The sequence below is a fragment of the Trichosurus vulpecula genome, chromosome 8 (assembly GCF_011100635.1).
Source record: "Trichosurus vulpecula isolate mTriVul1 chromosome 8, mTriVul1.pri, whole genome shotgun sequence".
Taxonomy (NCBI): Eukaryota; Metazoa; Chordata; class Mammalia; order Diprotodontia; family Phalangeridae; genus Trichosurus; species Trichosurus vulpecula.
The window spans coordinates 154,595,710-154,614,597 of NC_050580.1; the positions used below are offsets into that span (position 1 = coordinate 154,595,710).

The 18,888-nt window shown below is 40.8% G+C and overlaps 1 protein-coding gene across 1 annotated transcript in view; it reads left to right on the top strand.

Moving 5' to 3' along the window:
- Nucleotides 1–3,475: 3,475 nt before the first annotated feature.
- Nucleotides 3,476–18,888, top strand: part of NOX5 (NADPH oxidase 5) — a 41,547-nt gene continuing 26,134 nt past the window's right edge. Inside the window, exons 1-6 of the mRNA XM_036736584.1 lie at nt 3,476–3,525; nt 7,540–7,663; nt 10,421–10,571; nt 11,478–11,688; nt 13,155–13,389; nt 15,423–15,576. Of these exons, the coding sequence (XP_036592479.1) occupies nt 3,512–3,525; nt 7,540–7,663; nt 10,421–10,571; nt 11,478–11,688; nt 13,155–13,389; nt 15,423–15,576 (889 nt within the window). The 5' untranslated portion in view covers nt 3,476–3,511. The remainder of the gene's footprint in view (nt 3,526–7,539; nt 7,664–10,420; nt 10,572–11,477; nt 11,689–13,154; nt 13,390–15,422; nt 15,577–18,888) is intronic.

Below are 18,888 nucleotides of genomic sequence, written 5' to 3' on the forward strand. Positions count from 1 at the left end.
AGTGTCATACTATTTCCTAATAGATGTTTTTCCCCCATGGGAAGGTCCTCTCTGTTGACTCAAATCAATTCAATTTGGCAAATGTTAATCAAGCACCTACTATTTGTATAACATTGTGCTAGGCACTGTGGGCGATACAAAGTCTCATTACATCATGAGTAAGTCCAGTTTTGGACATTTCTAATTCTTAGGAAATTCTTGAGTCATTATGTATGTAGGGTGGACTATAAGCAGACAAAGGAAAAGACACTCAGGATTTGTATTCCCACAAATTTGTTGTCCTCTAAACGTAATTTTAAAAAATGATTTATCTTGTTTTTACATCACATTTATTTCCAAACTTGTGCCTCCCTATTCCCCTACTCAACATGAAATGAAGAAGAAAAAAGAAAAAAAATCAATTCAACTCACCAATATATTAACCAAGTCTGGTAGTACACATAATGTTCCATGCCCATAGACCCCAGTTTCACAAATAAACCCCATTTATCACGGTTCGTTCAACTGTTGAAAGAAACTGTTTGGGCCTTTGCTCTCAATAATGAAGCAAAGCCAGTTAGAGAAAATTAAAAGGAGTTTATTGCAGTACCCAAGGCAAAAGTGCATTGAAGGTGGCCAGGAGACAAGACAATCCTGCAAAAAGGGATGGGCTCCTCCCTTAATGCCACATCATAAAGAAATGAAATTTGCAATCAGGAGTTGGGATGAAAGCATGTTGGCTACCTGGGGACTAGTGGGTATTACAAGAACTGGGGATAGCATCAAAGTATGTGCCGCCTTTTCCCACACACTGGCCATTTCTACTCTGGAAGATAAGCAACGTTGGAAGTAATAGGATAGTTCAAACTCTAAACAAATTTCAGTACAACCTCTTCTAAAGCCTGCCTCTGTTTCTAGATACACTCATAGAATTTCCCCTGTAATAATTCAATTTGCTTATACTATTTGCAGTTTGGGTAAAGGTCATGGGGCTCTGAGTCCTTTCTTCCCAGAGCCAAGCTGCCTAGTAAAGAGCATGTACCTGCAGCTGGCCTAGGGCCTCCCACCAGGACCATCCAGCTGGGTGGGCTTAGTTAGGAGAGGATCAGGGCGAAGAGTATGCGTGTATGGGTCTTTAGGTCTGTGAGAAAGGTTTGGCGGGGGGGGGGAGTTGGGGGGGGTGGAAAATTACAAGTAAGAGTAGAAAATTCCATGGTTCTGAGCCAACATAAATGTTTTGGTGTTATCTCTACTACATGATTTTATATATATATATATATATATATATTAGGACCCTTCTCCTCTCCTCTAAAGCCAGTAATTGAGGGGCAACTGAAGAATCACCTTTTCCATTGGGGAGATAGTGAGGCAGAGAGCTAAGATGCTGCGTTTGGAGACAGCTAGCCTTCGTTCAGATCCTCACCTTGCCAGTCACTAGCTATGTGACCTGGGGGAAAATCTCTTCATCTCTCTTCAGGATCCTCTCCTGGACAAGTTGGACAAATTAAGGGGATCTCAAAGAGCACGCACCAAGTCAAGAAGCAGCAAAATGATGGAACCTCAATCTGGAAGAGCAAACTTGGACTTCATCCTTCGTTAGTACAGAGAATATGAAGAAGATTTCTGGAATCTAACAGAGGAATCTGAAGACTATGAGGGAATTAGAGCCATGGGAACAAGAAATAGAGCCATGATGTGGAGCAGCAATGAGAAACTCCATTAGAAATGGGAACTCTGGACAGGAAAAGCACATTGTGCATAGCTGATGTGCAGTTTCACGTACAATCATCTTTTTTATTGGACTGTTACGGAAATGCTTGTTTTATTCCATAAATTCAAAAAAAAGAAATAGGGCCTCTAAATTATACTTACAGATCCCTGCAGGCATATTATATTGACTTAGAAAAACACATTGTTAATGTTGTTGTTGTTTATTCGTTTCAGTCATGTCTGACTCTTTGTGACCTCATTTTTGGTGTTTTCTTGGCAAAGATACTGGAATGGTTTGCCATTTCCTTCTCCAGCTCATTTGACAGATGAGAAAACTGAGGCAAACAGGGTTAAGTGACTTGCCCAGGGTCACTTGCCCATTGTCTGAGGCCAGATTTGAACTAAGGAAGATGAGTCTTCCTGACTCCAGGCCTGGAATTGTATTCACTGCACCACCTAACATTATCTATGTTCTATTGAAGTTTTATTTATTTTTAAAGTATTTCCCAATCACATCTTAATCTGATTCCTGATGTTGTCCAAGTAGAGGAACAAACTAGGATCTTGCCCTTCATTACGACTGCACTTGGAGTCAGGAAGACCCAGCTTCAAATCCTACCTACTTAGTTGTGCAACCCTTAACTTCTCTCCATCTCGGTTTCCTTATCTGTTAAGTGTGGAAAACACTAGCACCCACCTCACAGGGTTGTTGTGAAGACCTAAGAAGACTATATGTATGAAATACTTTGTAAACTTTAAAGTGCCGTCTAAATACGATTTATCATTATTATGATGATGATAAATTTATGTGAACTAACAGCTCGAGGGAAGTCAAAGCTAATGATGCCAACCTTCTATCTTCCGGAAAAGCTTCAATCTTTGAGTAATAGTACAAATCTGGAGGACCATATAGGTCTCCGGGGGGAAACAGAGCTCATTGGAAGGCAGCATGGTCAGTGGAAAAAATAATAAGACTTGTAGTCACTGGACTTGAGTTTAGATACTGGCTCTGCTCCTTACTGTCTGGATGACGCCGAGCAAATCACTTAATTTCTCTGGCATTGATTTTATCCATCTTTCAAATGAGGAGGATGGACCAGGTGACTTCTAAGATCCCTTTCAGCTCTACTTTTGAATCCATGAGGGAGAGTTGCCTTGAATATTCATGAATCTGGTTGTGTGTCCTTTTGTGTTTTGCATTTTCTGTCTGGCAAAATTAAGTCCATCATGTCCTTGATGTGTTGTTAGCCTGAGTGCTTGCTTGGAAGCTAAGGACCTCTTTCTTTTTCTGTAGTGAACTACACATGAACTCTGTCTGTCTGTCTGTCTCTGTCTTTTTCTGTCTCATCCTCTTTCTGTCTCCCTGTCTCTTTCTCTCTGTCTCTATCTCTGTCTCTCTGTCTTATCTCTGTCCTTTCTCTGTCTCTCTGTCTCTCTCTCTTCTCTCTCTGTCTCTGCCTCTAACTGGGATTTGGGTAACAGCATATAGATGAGAAAAAAAAGGTATATGACCAGATGACTTCCATCCCAATGAGAGTCCTCATCCAACTTCATCTCCACCCCATCCCCAAACAACAAACTGTATTTTTTTTTGGAAGCAGAATGTGAAGGCAGCCAAGCCACCTCCTAGCCAATACATTTCTAAAGAAAAAGAGGGTGTGTCAGTTGGCAAGAAAATTTGGTTCCAAGATCAGCAGTACATCTTCCTTGTTTGTCATAAAAATATACAAATTCACAGATGTGATTTCAGCAGAGCTTAGTCCAGAGACAGGGAGAGAAAGTGAGTACAGACACAAAACCGGGGCAGCCAGAATCAGAGCCTATGGAGAACAGAAGGTAAGTTAGATGCATGTTCTGTGATGCAGGTAGGCAAAGGATTTGGGGAACCCTAATGGATGGAGAAAAGAGGAAATTTACCAAATGTGTATGTGTTTGTGTGTGCATTCATGTATGTATGTCCAGAGTTAATCCTAGGAAAAATTTCAAAATTGTTTTCACACCCTACCTTGGATACTTTCCTACTTCTCCTTCTATTCCCTTTTGTGGTTCCTGGTACCCATGCTATACTCATATTCCTTCTAACCACCCTAAGCCCACCCAGGTAGAAGAGAAAGATAATGGAGTCATAAGACTTGGGCTTGAATACTAGCTGTTACTTACTACCTGTGTGGCCTTGGGCAAATCACTTTGCCTTACTGGGTCTCTGTTTTCACTTCATCAAATAAGAGGGTTGGACTTGATCTCTGAGATCCCTTCCAACTCTAGACCCCATAACCCACCTTCTCTCACTGCATTCCCTTACCCAACATTGCTTTTCTCCATTTGCCCATGCCCATAAAAACTCTCATATCCTCAGTGGAGAAGAGGGTTGTCAACAGTGTCAAAGGCTACAGAGAAGTCAAGAAGGATAAGGACTAAGGACAAGCTATTAGATTTGGCAATTAAGAAGTAATTGGTTCTTTGAAGATAGCAGCTTTGGTTGAGTGATTAGGTCAGGAAGAAGTGATGCATGTTACCCCTGCCCCTTTTTCAATAATATAGTCTTCTATTTGCACTCCTGATTATCTGAGATAAGTCCCACTCCTCTCCCTTAATGTATCTTTTTTTCTCTCTCCCTTTCCTTTCTCTTTTTAAGATCATCAAAATATAACAAAATATAACTCCAAGGCTCTCCATCTTATTTGACTCCCTCTGTGACCCTCACTGACATCATCATTTTTAAGGGATGCTTGTCATCATTCCCCTTTTAGAATGCAAACACTTCAAATTATAAAGTCTTTTCTGATTTCTCATTTTTATTTATCTTTTTGTGTTTCTCTTTACTCCCACATTTGTATTTCAAAGTTTTATTAAACTCTGGTCTTTTCATTTGGGATGATTGAAAGTCCTCTACTTCATTAAAGATCCATTTTTGTACCCTGTAAGATTATATTTAGCTTTTCTGGATAATAATTCTTAATTGTATTCTTGATAGTAAGCCTACATCTTTTGACTTTTGGAATATTGTATTCCATGTTCTCTTCCTTTATAGTGGTAGCAACTAAATCTTGTGTGATCCTGATTATAGTTCCCTGCTACCTAGAATCTTTCTTTTAGAACAGTTGTAGTATTTTTCCTTTGACCTGCAACCTTTGGATTTTGGCCTTTACATTTCTAGGAGTTTTCAATTTCTTTCAGGAAACAACTGGTAAATACTTGGAATTGAACATTGTTTTCTTGTTCTAAGAAATGTGAACAGTTTTCTTTCATGACTTCTAGGCTCTTTTTTCAGATGTCACATTAAACTAGTACCAAGATTCTTAAATTATTTCTCTTTGATCTGTTTTTGACATGAGACACCTTGGCTTTATTTTAATATTTCCTTTTTCCCACATTGTCATTAATTCTGATTTTGTCCATTTCAATTTTTGAGTCTATTACTTGGGTAAGGTTTTGTAAGTCTTGCTCTCTTTCAAGTCTCTTCTCGTACTTCTAATTTCTTCTCCAGTTCTTTCTTCTATTATTCTTATTTTACTTACAATACTATCTTTTTACTCATTTTTAAATCTTGTGTTATTTCTTCTAGTGATTCTGGTTGATCTTGTGGGCAAGCTGGGTTTGCTTTGCTTGTGAGCATTTTGGAATTTTCCTCTTCTTGATTTGTGTCTTGGGCATCTCTAATCTCATAATGATTTTCTAATCTTTTTTATTAGTCATTCTTCCAGTGATCAGCATTTCTAGGCTAGCTAAGAACTCTTTTGCATCTAGGTCTATGATCCCAAAACCCTTTGGGAGATCCCTCCGGAGCTGCTGGCCCAGCTCCAAGATCAGTTCTGGGCATCTCTGTGCTGTAGGCTTAGCTCAGCGTTCTGGGTAATGAGTCTGTAATCCCAGCCCAAAGTGGTTCCACAATTTCTTCCTTGGTCATTTTCAAGTAGGTCAAATTTGTGATCTTGGGTGATAGAGATGACCCACTATAATTTCTTATTTGATGTCCTGCTCAGTCTGGCATTCTTTTTAGATCATTGTTGGAGTAGTTTTGGAGACAGCTGGGCTGTACTATTTCCTCCTACTCTGACATCTTGGCTAGTCTCCCAGCCAATTTGTTAATCCCAGCAGCAATACTTGACCTGAGGTCCAGCACTGGTATTCTGGAAAAAGAGCTACCTTTCTTGAGGGGAAATTTCTTTATCCTTTTAGGGGACCAGGTTACAGAGGAAGAGGCTTTTTCTTGAGCATAGGATTAGGGTGAAGGCTGTTGCATGATTTTTTTAATGGATAAATCTAACCAGAGTGGCATAACCTGATAAATTGTCTTTATCCACTCAAACATTGTTTCTGTCTAAGGAACCAGCCACACAGAATTAGAGCCTCGCTCCCCAATCAGTGCTGGGAATAGACTGCAATTCAATTCAATTCAAAAAGCATTTATGGTCTACTATATTGCAAGCACAAAGGAGGCTTAATAAATAATAAGAAATCCCTCTTCTAAAGGAGCTTGCATTCTAGGGGGTGGGAGAAGGGAATTCTATTGGAACTGATCTGGAAAAGGACCAGCTGCCCTCTTCATTCATATGTATGTGTGTGTATATATATATATGTGTGTGTGTGTGTGTGTGTGTGTGTGTGTATATATATATACACACATACACACATATATATGTGTGTGTATATATATATACACACATATATGCACATATACATACACACAAATATGTATGTATATGTGTATATATACATATGTGCATATATAATGTATGTGTACATATACACAAATGTATAGATATGTGTATATACACACAGGTGTATTGCGTACATGTATATTTTGTGTATATGTATAGGTGTGTGTACATATATGTATATACATTATTTATGTATACATATAGACACACAAGTGTGTACGTAGATATGTATTCCTTGGGGACCATCATTCTTTCACATGTACTTATCATTACAATGTTCCTCATTTTGCCACCATGACCTTTAATTCATTTCAGCAGCATTTCATGTCAGACTACAGTCCCAAGATTGCAAATTATTTCCCACTGTTTCAAACATTTAGAGTTGTCCCTTTCCTGCTGACATGCAGAAAGAACATTAATCTCATCAGGAGATGCCTTCATTCCACGTCATAGAATGATTTGCTCTGAGAGAGGTTCCTTGTAGATTGATAATCCTGTATACAATTTGTTCAATTTTCATTTGCCATAGTCCCAGTGGGTTGGCTTTCCTGAAGTTTTCCCTGGGTTCTGGGATCCATTTTTACCAGGGCCCTGTTACACTGGAGTTATAATATAAATGCCTTTGTATTTGAGGAGAGGTCTCTGGTATTCTGTATAGGTCTAAGTATGCAAGAGTCTAGTCCAGGGGGATCTACTAAGGCATGGTGATAGGTACTATGGGTCTGGAAGTGATAAAGATTTCAGAAAATCAAAGAGAAGGAGCAAAATCAGTAGCTGATACCAAAGGCAAGCTGTCTTCCCAGGGCAGAAGTTATTTGCTTTTAACTGGATTTCATATTTCTTGCTTAATTCAATGCTTGGGACATAGTAGGTGCTTAATAAAGAATCCTTTCTTTCCTCCCTCCCTCCTTCTGTTCCTCCTTCCATCCTTCCTTCCTTCTTTCGTTCCTTCCTTCTTTCGTTCCTTCCTTCCTTCTTTCGTTCCTTCCTTCCTTCCTTCTAGCTCTGAGTCCACAAGTGTTCATTATAAGCAGAAAGAAGTCAAAGAGCAATGTCAAAATCAAAGGTTTCAAATGAAACCTGCCCCTAATTGGGGCAGGAGCAAAGGTACTTGGATCATTGGGACTTTCTCTCAGGTTCCTGGTCCTCTTTCCATTGACAAGCCAGAAATTTCCCTTTGGTTCCTCAGTGCCATGAATACTGATGATGATGCTAAGTGGTTGGAGTGGGTGTCACGCCAGTTTGAGGCCATTGCTGGAGAAGACCGGGAGATTGACCTGCAAGAGTTCAAGACAGCATTGAAAGTGAAAGAGGCAAGTGCCTATCCATAAACCCAAGGTAGAACTTATGTTTCACCCAGAGAAAAAGCAAAAAGGTCTTAAGAAATGAGCAATTGGTCCATTCAGTGCTTCTAAGAAAGCTGAGGGCCCCACCAATGAGAATCTGTTGATTTTTTTTCCCTTTTATACAAAGCTCCCCTTTAGGGAAGCTAAGAGGGTGCAGTGGATAGAGGGTTAGGCTTGGAGTTAGGAAGACCTGAGTTTAAATCCAGCCTCAGACACTTATTAGCCACTCGACCCTGGGCAATCAATCACCTGATTACTGTCTGCCTCAGTTTCCTCAACTGTGAAATGGGAGGAATAGTTGCGCCTATCCCTCAGGGTAGTTGTGAGAATCAGATAAGATAGGAATTATAAAGCACTTAGTAAGCACCATATAAATGTTGTTACTATTATTCAGTGTGAGCAGTAATGATAGTCTCCTTGTTTCACCTGGAAGTATCAGGAATAGCTTGATCCTGACCTGATATATTCATCCACAGCTTTTTAGGGGTGAGGAACCTGCAGCCATGAGGCAACACGTGGCCCTCTAGGTCCTTGGGTGTGGCCTTTTGACTGATTCCAAGTTTTACAGAACAAATCCTTTTTATTAAGGGGATTCATTCTATGAGGATTAGATTCAGTCAAAGGGCTGCACTTGAGGACCTAGAGGTCCATATGTGGTCTCAAGGACGCAGGTTCCGCACCCCTGGTTTAGCTATTGTTCCAAGTCCTTTCAATTCTTCTTTTCAATATTTTTGTTCACCCTTCCCTTCCTTCCATTCATATTGCCACAAGCACTTCCCATGTGCATTCTCTGTTTTTATCAGGTCTGATGCCTTGCTGGCACAAGGCTTAGCTAAAAAATGTCTCATATATAAAGAGTTTCTCCACAGCAGTGTAATTGCTGTCACTAATACACTGCTTCTCTCTAGGCTACCAGATTATCAGAAAGAACCAGCAGAAGAGGTCAATCTTTTGCTGGTGATCATGTGATCAGAGTCAGTCCTACTAGGCTTTCCATGTATATTATCTGTTGTGGAATTGCTGTGACTAGTAGGTATTGGAGGAACTTGACTTTGCATTATGGAGCAATCCCTAGTATCTAGCAGCAACATTTTTAGGTAGTCCTTTTGTGTGGGTTACATACAGGGTTATGCTGAGCTAGCTTTAAACCTGCTACTTAAAATTTCAGTATGAAAATTTATTCCTCCAAAACCAGCAAAACAAATCAGGACTTGATTTGTTGTTTTATCGATTGTCTAGAGCCATAGGTTCCCAAAGTGGGTGGTACCACCCCCTAGGGGGTGCTGGAATGATCTAGGGGTGTAGTAGTAGTTTGAAATGTTGCAAATTAAAAAAAAAAACTTTAAAGGGTTAAAGAAAATAGATTTCCGGGAGAGGGGGGGTCCTAAGTAAATTTTTTTAAAGGGAGTGGTAAGCTATATAAGTTTGGAAACCTCTGGCTAGACTTATGAGAGTGATGGAGAAAATATTAATAATGCAGATTAAAGTCAAAAGTGTGTCCTGTGTACACTTTTTCAGAGAGCTGGCTGTTAAACGTTTACCAGCAGGCGTGTCTCCTTATTAGCCTATGCCACTTATCCTGAATCTTAAACACATTATCCCAATACTGTGTATCCTGTATATACTATATGTGTAGGTGTGTGTGTATATATATATATATATACATATATATATGCACACACACATACAGTATATATGGTATATATACTGTATATACTATGTGTATGTGCACATAAATACATGCATATACGTGTACATATACACATATTTGTATATATTGTGTATGTATGTGTGTGTGTGTGTATAATATTCAGGCCCGTGAGGTCAGAATTACCCCAGAGTCTACTAAATCATTTTCATTTGTAAACAAGGGTGAGAGTCTTGGTTAGCCTCAATTCCCTAGGATGTGAGGCAGTGATCTGATAATGTGTTTCTGAGGCTCCCACTGTTTGTTTTCCTTGAAATCTATACCTGGGGAAGTGAGCATTCTCTCACACAGGATCTGAATTGAGTTGAATTGAATGGCTGTGATCCAGACAGCCTGGCCAGCTGTGAGCAGCACATCCCCACCTTGCTTATTCTAACATCTCCCTATAGAAGGTAGGCATACCCAACGAAAGGGAAGAAAATAAAAATCACTGTTGTCTGGGTCCTGATTGTGGACCTCACAGATAAAGCTTATTCTCTGTAGTTCTAGAAGACAGAGTTAGGCCTAAAAATAGAAGCCATAGGGAGGCAAATTGCCTATTTTGAGAATTTTCTAACAATTTTACCTGTTTCCTGTAGGAGTTGACTTACTATTGAAGTGTTCATTGATAGAAGTATTCAAGCATATTTTGACAATGGTCTAGGGACTTCTTGTATCAGTTAGGAGGACTGGGTATTAGGTAGTACAGTAGATAGAGTACTGGCCTTGGAGTCCATAGTTCAAATCTAGTCTTGGATGTTTACTAGCTATATGATCTTGGGCAAGTCACTTTAACCGCTTTCTGCTTCAGTTTCTTCATCAGTAAAATTGGGATAATAATAGCACCTATCTTGAAGGTCAAAGTGTGGATAAAATGAGATAATATTTGTTTTTTTATGAGATAATATTTGTAAAGCACTTTGCAAACATTAAAGCATTTTGTAAGGCTCACTTTAATTAAAATGAGATGATGATGATGATGGTGATGATGATGATGTTGTGACTTCTAAGGCTCTAACACGCTGTGATTCCCACAGTCCTTCTTTGCAGAGAGGTTTTTTGCCCTGTTTGACTCTGACGGAAGCGGCACCATCACCCTACAAGAGCTTCTGAGGGCTCTGACTCTACTCATCCATGGGAATACGATGGACAAACTCAAATTCCTCTTCCAGGTGTATGATGTGGATGGTAAGGGGCTGACCACAGGGGTAGAATCTGATGACTACAATAGAATGATGGGAACACTCCATACACCTGGTAAACAAACTACTTAAGAGTGAAGTGCCATTAAAAAAGTCTTTGTATCCTCGGCACCTGGCATAGTACCTTGAACATTTTCTGTCGAGTCATTCTAGTTGTTTCCAACTCTTTGTGACCCCATCTGGGGTTTTCTTGGCAAAGATACTGGAGCAGTTTGCCATTTCCTTCTCCAGCTCATTTTACAGTTGAGGAAATTGAAGCAAACAGAGTTAAATGATTTGCCTACGGTCACGCAGCTAAGAAGTGTCTGAGGTCAGATTTGAACTTATGAAGATGAGCCTTCCTGATTCCAAGCCCAGGGCTCTATCCACCACACTATCGCACTGTCCTGCCTTAAACATAATAGACATTTAATAAATTATTGTTAAGTTGATGTTTTTGAGCAGAGGGGTTGCATGGTGTCCTTTATCTGCACCTCACTCTATTAGCTATGCCTTGGATGTGTTATGGGATATCTATGGGAAAAGAAAGAGGGTGATAGACTTGGATTCAGGAAGACCTGGGGAATCCAGGTATAAGTCAGCATTCTCATTGTGCCATTGTGTTTCCTTAAAAGGGAGTTGTGCCTGTTCATAGTCATTCATTTTCCTTTTAGAAGGACAGGAAGCTGTGGGAATTTACGTTGTGAGGAGCCTCCAAGTGTGAGGGGCTTAGAAATAGTGAGTACCCTGGGCACTCCCTACCTGCGTGACCCTGGACAATTCCATTTTCTCATTTGTGAAATTATGGTGTTGGACTTGATGGACTCTTAAAGCCCCTTCTTTCTCTAAATCTATGTTTCTATGGTATCAAGTGACTACTCCTCCCCATGCCAATTCCTCCTTCTCTCACCAGGCAGTGGGTCCATTGATCCAGACGAGCTTCGCACAGTGCTGCAGTCTTGCCTGAAGGAGAGTGCCATCTCCCTGCCAGAAGAGAAGCTGGATGACCTCACCCTGGCCCTTTTTGAATCAGCTGACAAAGACCATAATGGCTCTATCACCTTTGAGGAGCTCCATGAGGAATTAGACAATTTTCCTGAGGTCATGGAAAATTTAACCATCAGGTACTATTGACTTCCTTTGAGTAGATGCATCCATTTGGACTAACTCTCCCTCCCCAAATGCCCTCATCCCAGCCTGAATTTGATGCTAACACATCACTCACCATCTACATTTCAGTTGAGTTACTATTTCCATTTGGCCCTCTGTATATCTTGGACTGTGTTTATGTATGCCATTTTGTCCATGTTAGACCAATCAATTAATCAACCAAAAATCCCTTATTAGGCACTCATCATGTGCCAAGCACTATGGTAGGCACTGGGGATATAGATACAAAAGCGAGACAGTCCCTTCCCTTCAAGGAGCTTATACTCTACTGGGTGGAGACATGACAAGTAAATATGGGATATGTGCAATATAAATACACACGGACTAGGGGTGAGGGGCTGTACTAACAACTGAGTCAGGAAAGGCTCTTGGAAGGAGGTACTTATCTAGGAGCTTAGTTTAAGTCCAAAGCTTAGGGGAGGCTAATGGGGTCATTCTAGAAGACCGGCAATTAATTGGAACCAAGTCTAGCGCTCTCTAGAAGGCGTGTGTGCAGGTGGCAGGCACTGGGCTATCAAGATTCTTACTATCTGATGCTAATTTATCTGCCTCAGTTTCCTCAGCAGTAAAAGGGAAAGAAGAATAGCAGCTTCCTCCCAGGATTGTTAAGCACTTAGCACAGTGCCCAGCACATAGTAGGCACTTAATAAATATTTATGGATTGATTAAGCTCCTTCGTGCAAGTACTACATTATACTTTAGACAGCTGTTGAACTATCAGGCTAAATGCAATCAGGTTCATAAATTAAGACTTTCTGACAATGACGATGATCTTGATCTATCCTCACTGGATCTTCTTCCTGGGTGTTTGGTAGATCACTCCATTCATGGGTTTGCAAGCTTTGTAGATTTTCTGCCCCATCGTTTACTAATCTTATAAATCATCCATTTTGTATTTTTTTCCAGTTTGTGGGTTATCTGTTATGTAGACACAGTGGATAGAATAATGAGACTGTAATCAGGAAAACCTGAGTTCAAATCCCACCTCAGACACATACTGGTTGTGTGACCCTGGGCAAGTCACTTCACCGTTATTGGCCTCAGTTTCTTCAATTGTAAAATTGAAGTAATAATCTATCATCTATCAAAAAAAATAATAATAACATTTATCTCCCAAGGTTGTTGTGAGGATCAAATGAAATAATATTTGTAAAGTTCTTGGCACAGAGCAGGAATTAATGTTTCCTTCCTTTATTCCTTCCTTTCTTCCTCATTTTTCCCTTCCATGTAGATGATACATTGTATAGATTATCCACTTTGCAGTATATCCATTTTGTTGTTTGTTCACTTTGATTATTATTCATGGCATACAAAGTTTCCTTTCTTTCTCTCTCTCTTATTCCCTGAACTCACTTATCAGCCTTTCCCCCATAACTAGGTGCCCTCTCCAGTGAATGGAAACCACTTTTCCTTTTCACAGTGCAGCCAGTTGGCTGAAGCCTCCATCCTCCAAGAAAAGGCCACAGATGCCCCGCTACCTGACTTCAGCATACTGGCATAACAACAGTGGGAAGCTGGCCATTCTGGCAGCCTATATGGGGCTCAACATCCTGCTCTTCACCCTGGCAGCCCTGAAGTATCGGTCCTCAGGAGCCAGTATCATGGTGGCCAGAGGCGGTGGCCAATGCTTGAATTTCAACTGCAGTTTCATTGTGGTGAGGACTAGATGGACTTTCCTTCAGGGGGTCATGGAAAAGTAGCTGGATGGGAAGGAATGGAGAGGAAAGAAGTGGGTAGGACTCTAGCATTGCTCAACTGCCTGAAACTGAGGTGTTTTAGGTACACAGAGTTATTTACTCAGGGAGGGAGAGGTGGGGATGGTAGAAAATTAAGGGAAGTTTGTTTTTTCTTTTTCATGGTTTCTCCCATTCATTATAATTCTGCTATGCAACATGACCAACGTGAAATTGAGTTTAATAGGAATATATGTGTAAAGCCCATATCAGATTGTATGCCATCTTGGGGAGGGAGGGGGAGAAAATTTAAAGCTTGCGGAAGTGAATGTTGAAAACTAAAAATAAATAAATAAAACTAAAGTTAAGGGAAGTTGGGGAAGTATCCCCCCAAATACAGATAATTCTTGATTATCTGTGGTCATTAGAGACTGTGAATTAAGTTTCCAAAAAATTCTAAGTTAAATTTGGTCAGTAGCCTCACCTCCTCTTTCCAAGTATGTCTTTATTTTATTTATTTTTAAAAATTTCCTTTGTTATTATTATGAATTTAACATGCACCAGCAGACATCATTTCCTCAATGTATAGAAGAGGAGAATTGCAAATGACACCATGAACCTGTATTATATGCAGTTTTGAAAAAGCATTGATTAAATTTAACTTGGTAGTTCCATGGCTGTCCTGCTTATCTATGTCCTCTTCTGAACTTCTTTCTATTCTTTTCTGTGTATTTTTTAACGTTTCATGGAGGCTTTTCTTTCTGTTTTTTTCTTTTCTTCTTATTTTTTGCCTCACTATTACTATCTGTCCAACCCCCTGGGATTTGTTTTCGCTGTTGTTGAATCATTTCAGTCATGCCTGACTTTTTGTGATCTCATTTTGAGTTTCCTTGGCAGAGACGCTGAAGTGGTTTGCCATATCCTTCTCCGGCTCATTTTTTAAGATGAGGAAACTGAGGCAAACAGGCTTGAGTGACTTGCCAGGGTTACACAGCTAATAAATGTCTGAAAACTCAGGAAGATGTCTTCATAACTCCAGGCCCAGTGTTCTATCTGCTGCTCTTCCTGCCTGCCTATCCCGTCCAGGATTTTCCCCCTCAAAACACACACACACACACACACACACACACACACACACACACACACCCCTCCCTTGTAACAAATAAGTGTAGTCAACAAAACAAATTAACACACTGGCCACAACTGAGAAGTAAACCTCATTTTGTGCCTCTTGTTTACCTCCTTTCTGCCAAGACAGCCTTCATTTTGGAAGGTGAGACAGAATAGGGGGCAACAATATTATGGAAAGGAGGACTTCAGATGTTGCAAAACAGGCTTGGTCCTGTTTCTGGCTCTGCTACTTACTTCCAGGATAACTTCGGGAAAGTCTCGGGGAATCAGTGTTCTCACCTGCAAATGAAGGGGTTGGACTAGTGGCCTCTGGGGTTCCTCACGGCTCTAGGGCTATGATGATATGTCTGCATATTTGCAAGTTGCCTCATAACATGAATTTCTACATAAATCTCCTGAGTAAAATTTGGGTAGGTAGAGAAGAGCCTTGGAAGGCATCCCAAGAAAGCAGGGTGACATGAGCAATGGTCCAAGTTGTCAGGCAGCAGTTACGGGACTAGTTTGGCTAGAATAGAGATTTCATGTTGGAGAATGACAGGGTCGGGGTGGGGATTAAAGGGGGGACTGGCGAGGTGCGGTTGTATGTTTGGGAAGGTAGAGTGAGTTCCTACCACCTGCATAGGATGAAGAAGAGCTAAGGAATTTTGAATGCCAAGCAGAATCATTTGAGTTTTATCCTGTAGATTCTGGGGACTCAGTGTCAGTCCCTGAGCAGGGAACAGGAGTGACAAAAAACAGCACTTTCAGAACCTGGCTGGCCTCGGAAGATACAATAAGGTTATTTCCAGAGAGAAATGCAAATGGAACAGAGAGAGGCACAGGTGTGGAACCATCACTGCTTCTTTTCTCTGCTCCCCACCATCCCCACTCCTTGGGCTTCCTAGGTGCTGATGCTGCGGCGTTGTCTCACGTGGCTAAGGGCTACATGGTTGGCCCGAGTTTTCCCATTGGACCAGAATGTCGAGTTCCACCAGCTTGTCGGCTATGTGGTAGTTGGATTTACAGTCATACACACCACTGCCCATGTGATCAACTTCGGTAAGTTTCTGCTCCTAAGAACTCACCTCCCCAACCAAGACCACCCAGAATTTCATCATGACCCTCTCCTCCCTCCTCACTTTGCTCTGTTCTTAAAATGCAAGTCTAACCACATCACCATTTGAGTCAATAAACTCCCATAGCTCCCTGTTACCTCTAAGAGCAAATGTGAAGTCCTCTGTTTTGACATTTAAAACCCCTTACGACCTGCTCCAAATCTGCTTTGTCAGCCTTATTACACATTATATCTACTCAATGGTCCATTTGAACTGGCCTTATCCATATTCCCTATACACAACATCTGATTTCCTTTCTGTGTTCCTTTGCACTGGCTTTCCCCTGAGCCTGGAATGAACTCCCTCTGCCTTTCAGAATCCCTACTTTCCTAGTGTACCTCCTCCATCAGGCTTTTACTGATCATCTCCCTTAGCTATGCAAGCCATTCCCTCCTATCACCTGGGCCTAAAGCCAAGTCTCAAAATGACCAAGTGGGGTTTGGCTTCAAAGCCTGAATGTTTTTGGTTTGAGGTATGTAGAAATGTAGCCTGGTCATTGTTTGGGCCCTGAGTGACTCAGAGCAAATGTAAATAGGAACTGTTTCTATTTCCTCCAGAAACCCTGAGGGTCTTCCCCTCCCAGTTCAATTGTTCTTTTTTTTTTTTGTACTATGTTTTTGTTTACCTGGCCTTAATCACTGAGTGGGCATTGCCTCAGTCAAATTGAGACCTGCTAAAAACCTTAGCTTTAAAAGGCCAAGGTCTTCCACCACAACTGAGGCCTTCTCCAGTCATCCTGATGTGTATCTGGCCACTGGACCCAGATGGCTCCAGAGGAGAAAGTGAGGTTGGTGACTTTGCACAGCCCTCCCTCACTTTAATCCAATTCATTTGCATGTCACAGCATCACCTTCCTGATGTCATGGTCCTCTTTGAGAAGGACAAACAACAACAACAAGGGGGTGGGTGATGAGCAATGGTTCATCTCCTAAGGGATGAGGCAGAGGGACTTTTCTGCATTTCTGTTATCATTATTCTTGGACAAGCTGACAGAATGCCCTGGCAGCACAATATAGTCTCTGTGTAGGGGGTGGCATTGGCTGGGATATTTGTGCAAGAGGAAGAGCTATCACTGATTGTTGGCAGAGATCTCAATAGGGATGGCTCACCCACCTTGGCTGACCTGATTGGGAAGAAGTCACAAGTCACTAAGCCACTGTGACTTAGGTCAAGTAAAACTACAAGGATTAGTTGAAGGAACAGGAGGGTGATTTGTCTAGAGAAGAGAAGACTGAGGAGAGAGGGGTGGATTTGGGGTGTCTTCAAAAATGTGAAGACTTATTATGTGGAAGAGTGCTTAATATGTTTCTGTTAGGTCTGGGGGGCAGAACTAGAAGCAGTAGGTTGATATAGCAGGGAGGTAGATTAAGGATAGGCATTTAAAAAAAAGCTTCCTAACAGTCAGAGCTACCCCAAATGACATGGGCTTTCTCAGAGGGGAGTGGATTCTCCATCACTGGCAGTCTTCAACCAAGTGATAACCACTAGTCAGGGATATTGAAAGAGGGTGGGGGGGGTCCCATTCAGTTGTGGGACAGACTAGATGGTTTCTGAAGTCCTTTCCAAATCTGAGATTCGATGATTCTAAGTCTGTTTTTGATGCCATCTGCCTCCCCTCCTCTTTTTCTGGTTGCCTTTCCTCCTGCTTTCAACTCCCACTTCCTCCCCAGTGACAAGTGCCCCTGTACTGCCCAAATCTACCCAGTCAAGAGGCCATCTGATAAATACATTCACACCAGGATGCTAATGACTTCATGTGTTCCCCTCCAGTGGGGAAGGGGAGAGAATCATTTCTAAAAAGGAATCTAGAGATTATGAAGTATTGTCAAACCCTAAAGTGGTACAATGAAAAGACTGCTAGTTGTAGAGGCAGAAGATCTGGTTTCAAATCTAGTTTCATACACTTACTACCTATTTGAATTGTGTAGTTCTTTTAAAAATATATATTATATGTTATATATTTTATTTATTTATATTTTATAGATATAACTTACATATTATATATATAATTTGTTTGATTAAATATTTTCCAGTTACACATAAAAATGTTTTTCATTTTTAATAATTGAATATTTCTCTCTTCCTTCCCCTCCCCCATGCCTTGGAAGACAAGCAATAGGATATTAATTATATATTATAAGTTATGCAAAACATATTTCCACATTAGCCATGTTACAAACACACAAACCAACAAGAAAAATTAAGAAAGTAAAAAAATTTGCTTCATATTGTGCAAGGATCAACAACCTCCATGCCTGTAGTATCTCCTGCAAAGGGAGAATGGCATATTTTCTCAGCTCTTTTCTGAGACTCTGTGGTCATTATAATTATCAAATTAATTAATTATTCTTTCCAATTACTTCATTATAGCCATTGTATATATTTATAGACGATAAGATCTTAGATTTGGAGCTGAAGAGAATCTTAGAGACTATCAATTCCCTTATTTTACAGATCAGGAAACCGAGACCCAGTTTAAAATTACTTGACCGAGGTCACAGAGGTATCAGAGGTAGTCCTCAGACTCCAAATCCATTGTTCTTTCTACTATGTCTTTCCACTAAGTCTTAAGATTTTTTGTGTTGTGGGCCTGTTGGGCAGTCTGGGGAAGCCTATGGACTCCTCGAAATAATGTTCTAAATAATTGAAGGAAATGCTGAACTTCAGTCAGTGAAAAAATATTTGTTAAGCACCTACTATGTGACAAGCAGTGTGCTAAGCATTGGGGATTTTTAAAAAAGGGTCAAAAGACAATGTCTCTGCCCTCAAGAAACTTATGATCTAACAGGGGAGGCAACAAGCAAACAAATACATAGGAACAAGCAATATGCAGTATAAGCTGAAAATAATTAACAGAGGGAAGGCACTGGAATTAAGAGGAGTTGGGAAAGGCTTCCTATAGAAGATGGGATTTTAAATGGAATTTAAAGGAAGCCAGGGAAGCCAGGAGGGGGAAGGGAGTGGGAAGAACATTCCAGGCATGGGGTACAGCCTGAGAAAATGTTCAAAGCTTAGGGATGAAGTGTCTTATTCATGGAACAGCCAGGAGACCAGTGTCTCCTGGATCAGAGTATGTGTTGGGGAGTAAGGTATAAAAGACTGGAAAGGTAGGAGGGGGCTAGGTTATGAAGAACTTTGAACATCAAACAGATTTTGGGTTTGATCTTGAAAGAGATAGGAAGAGTTTACTGAGTTGGTGAGTGGCATGGTCATTCCTGCACTCCAGGAAAACCCCTTTGGTGGTAGAATGAAGGAT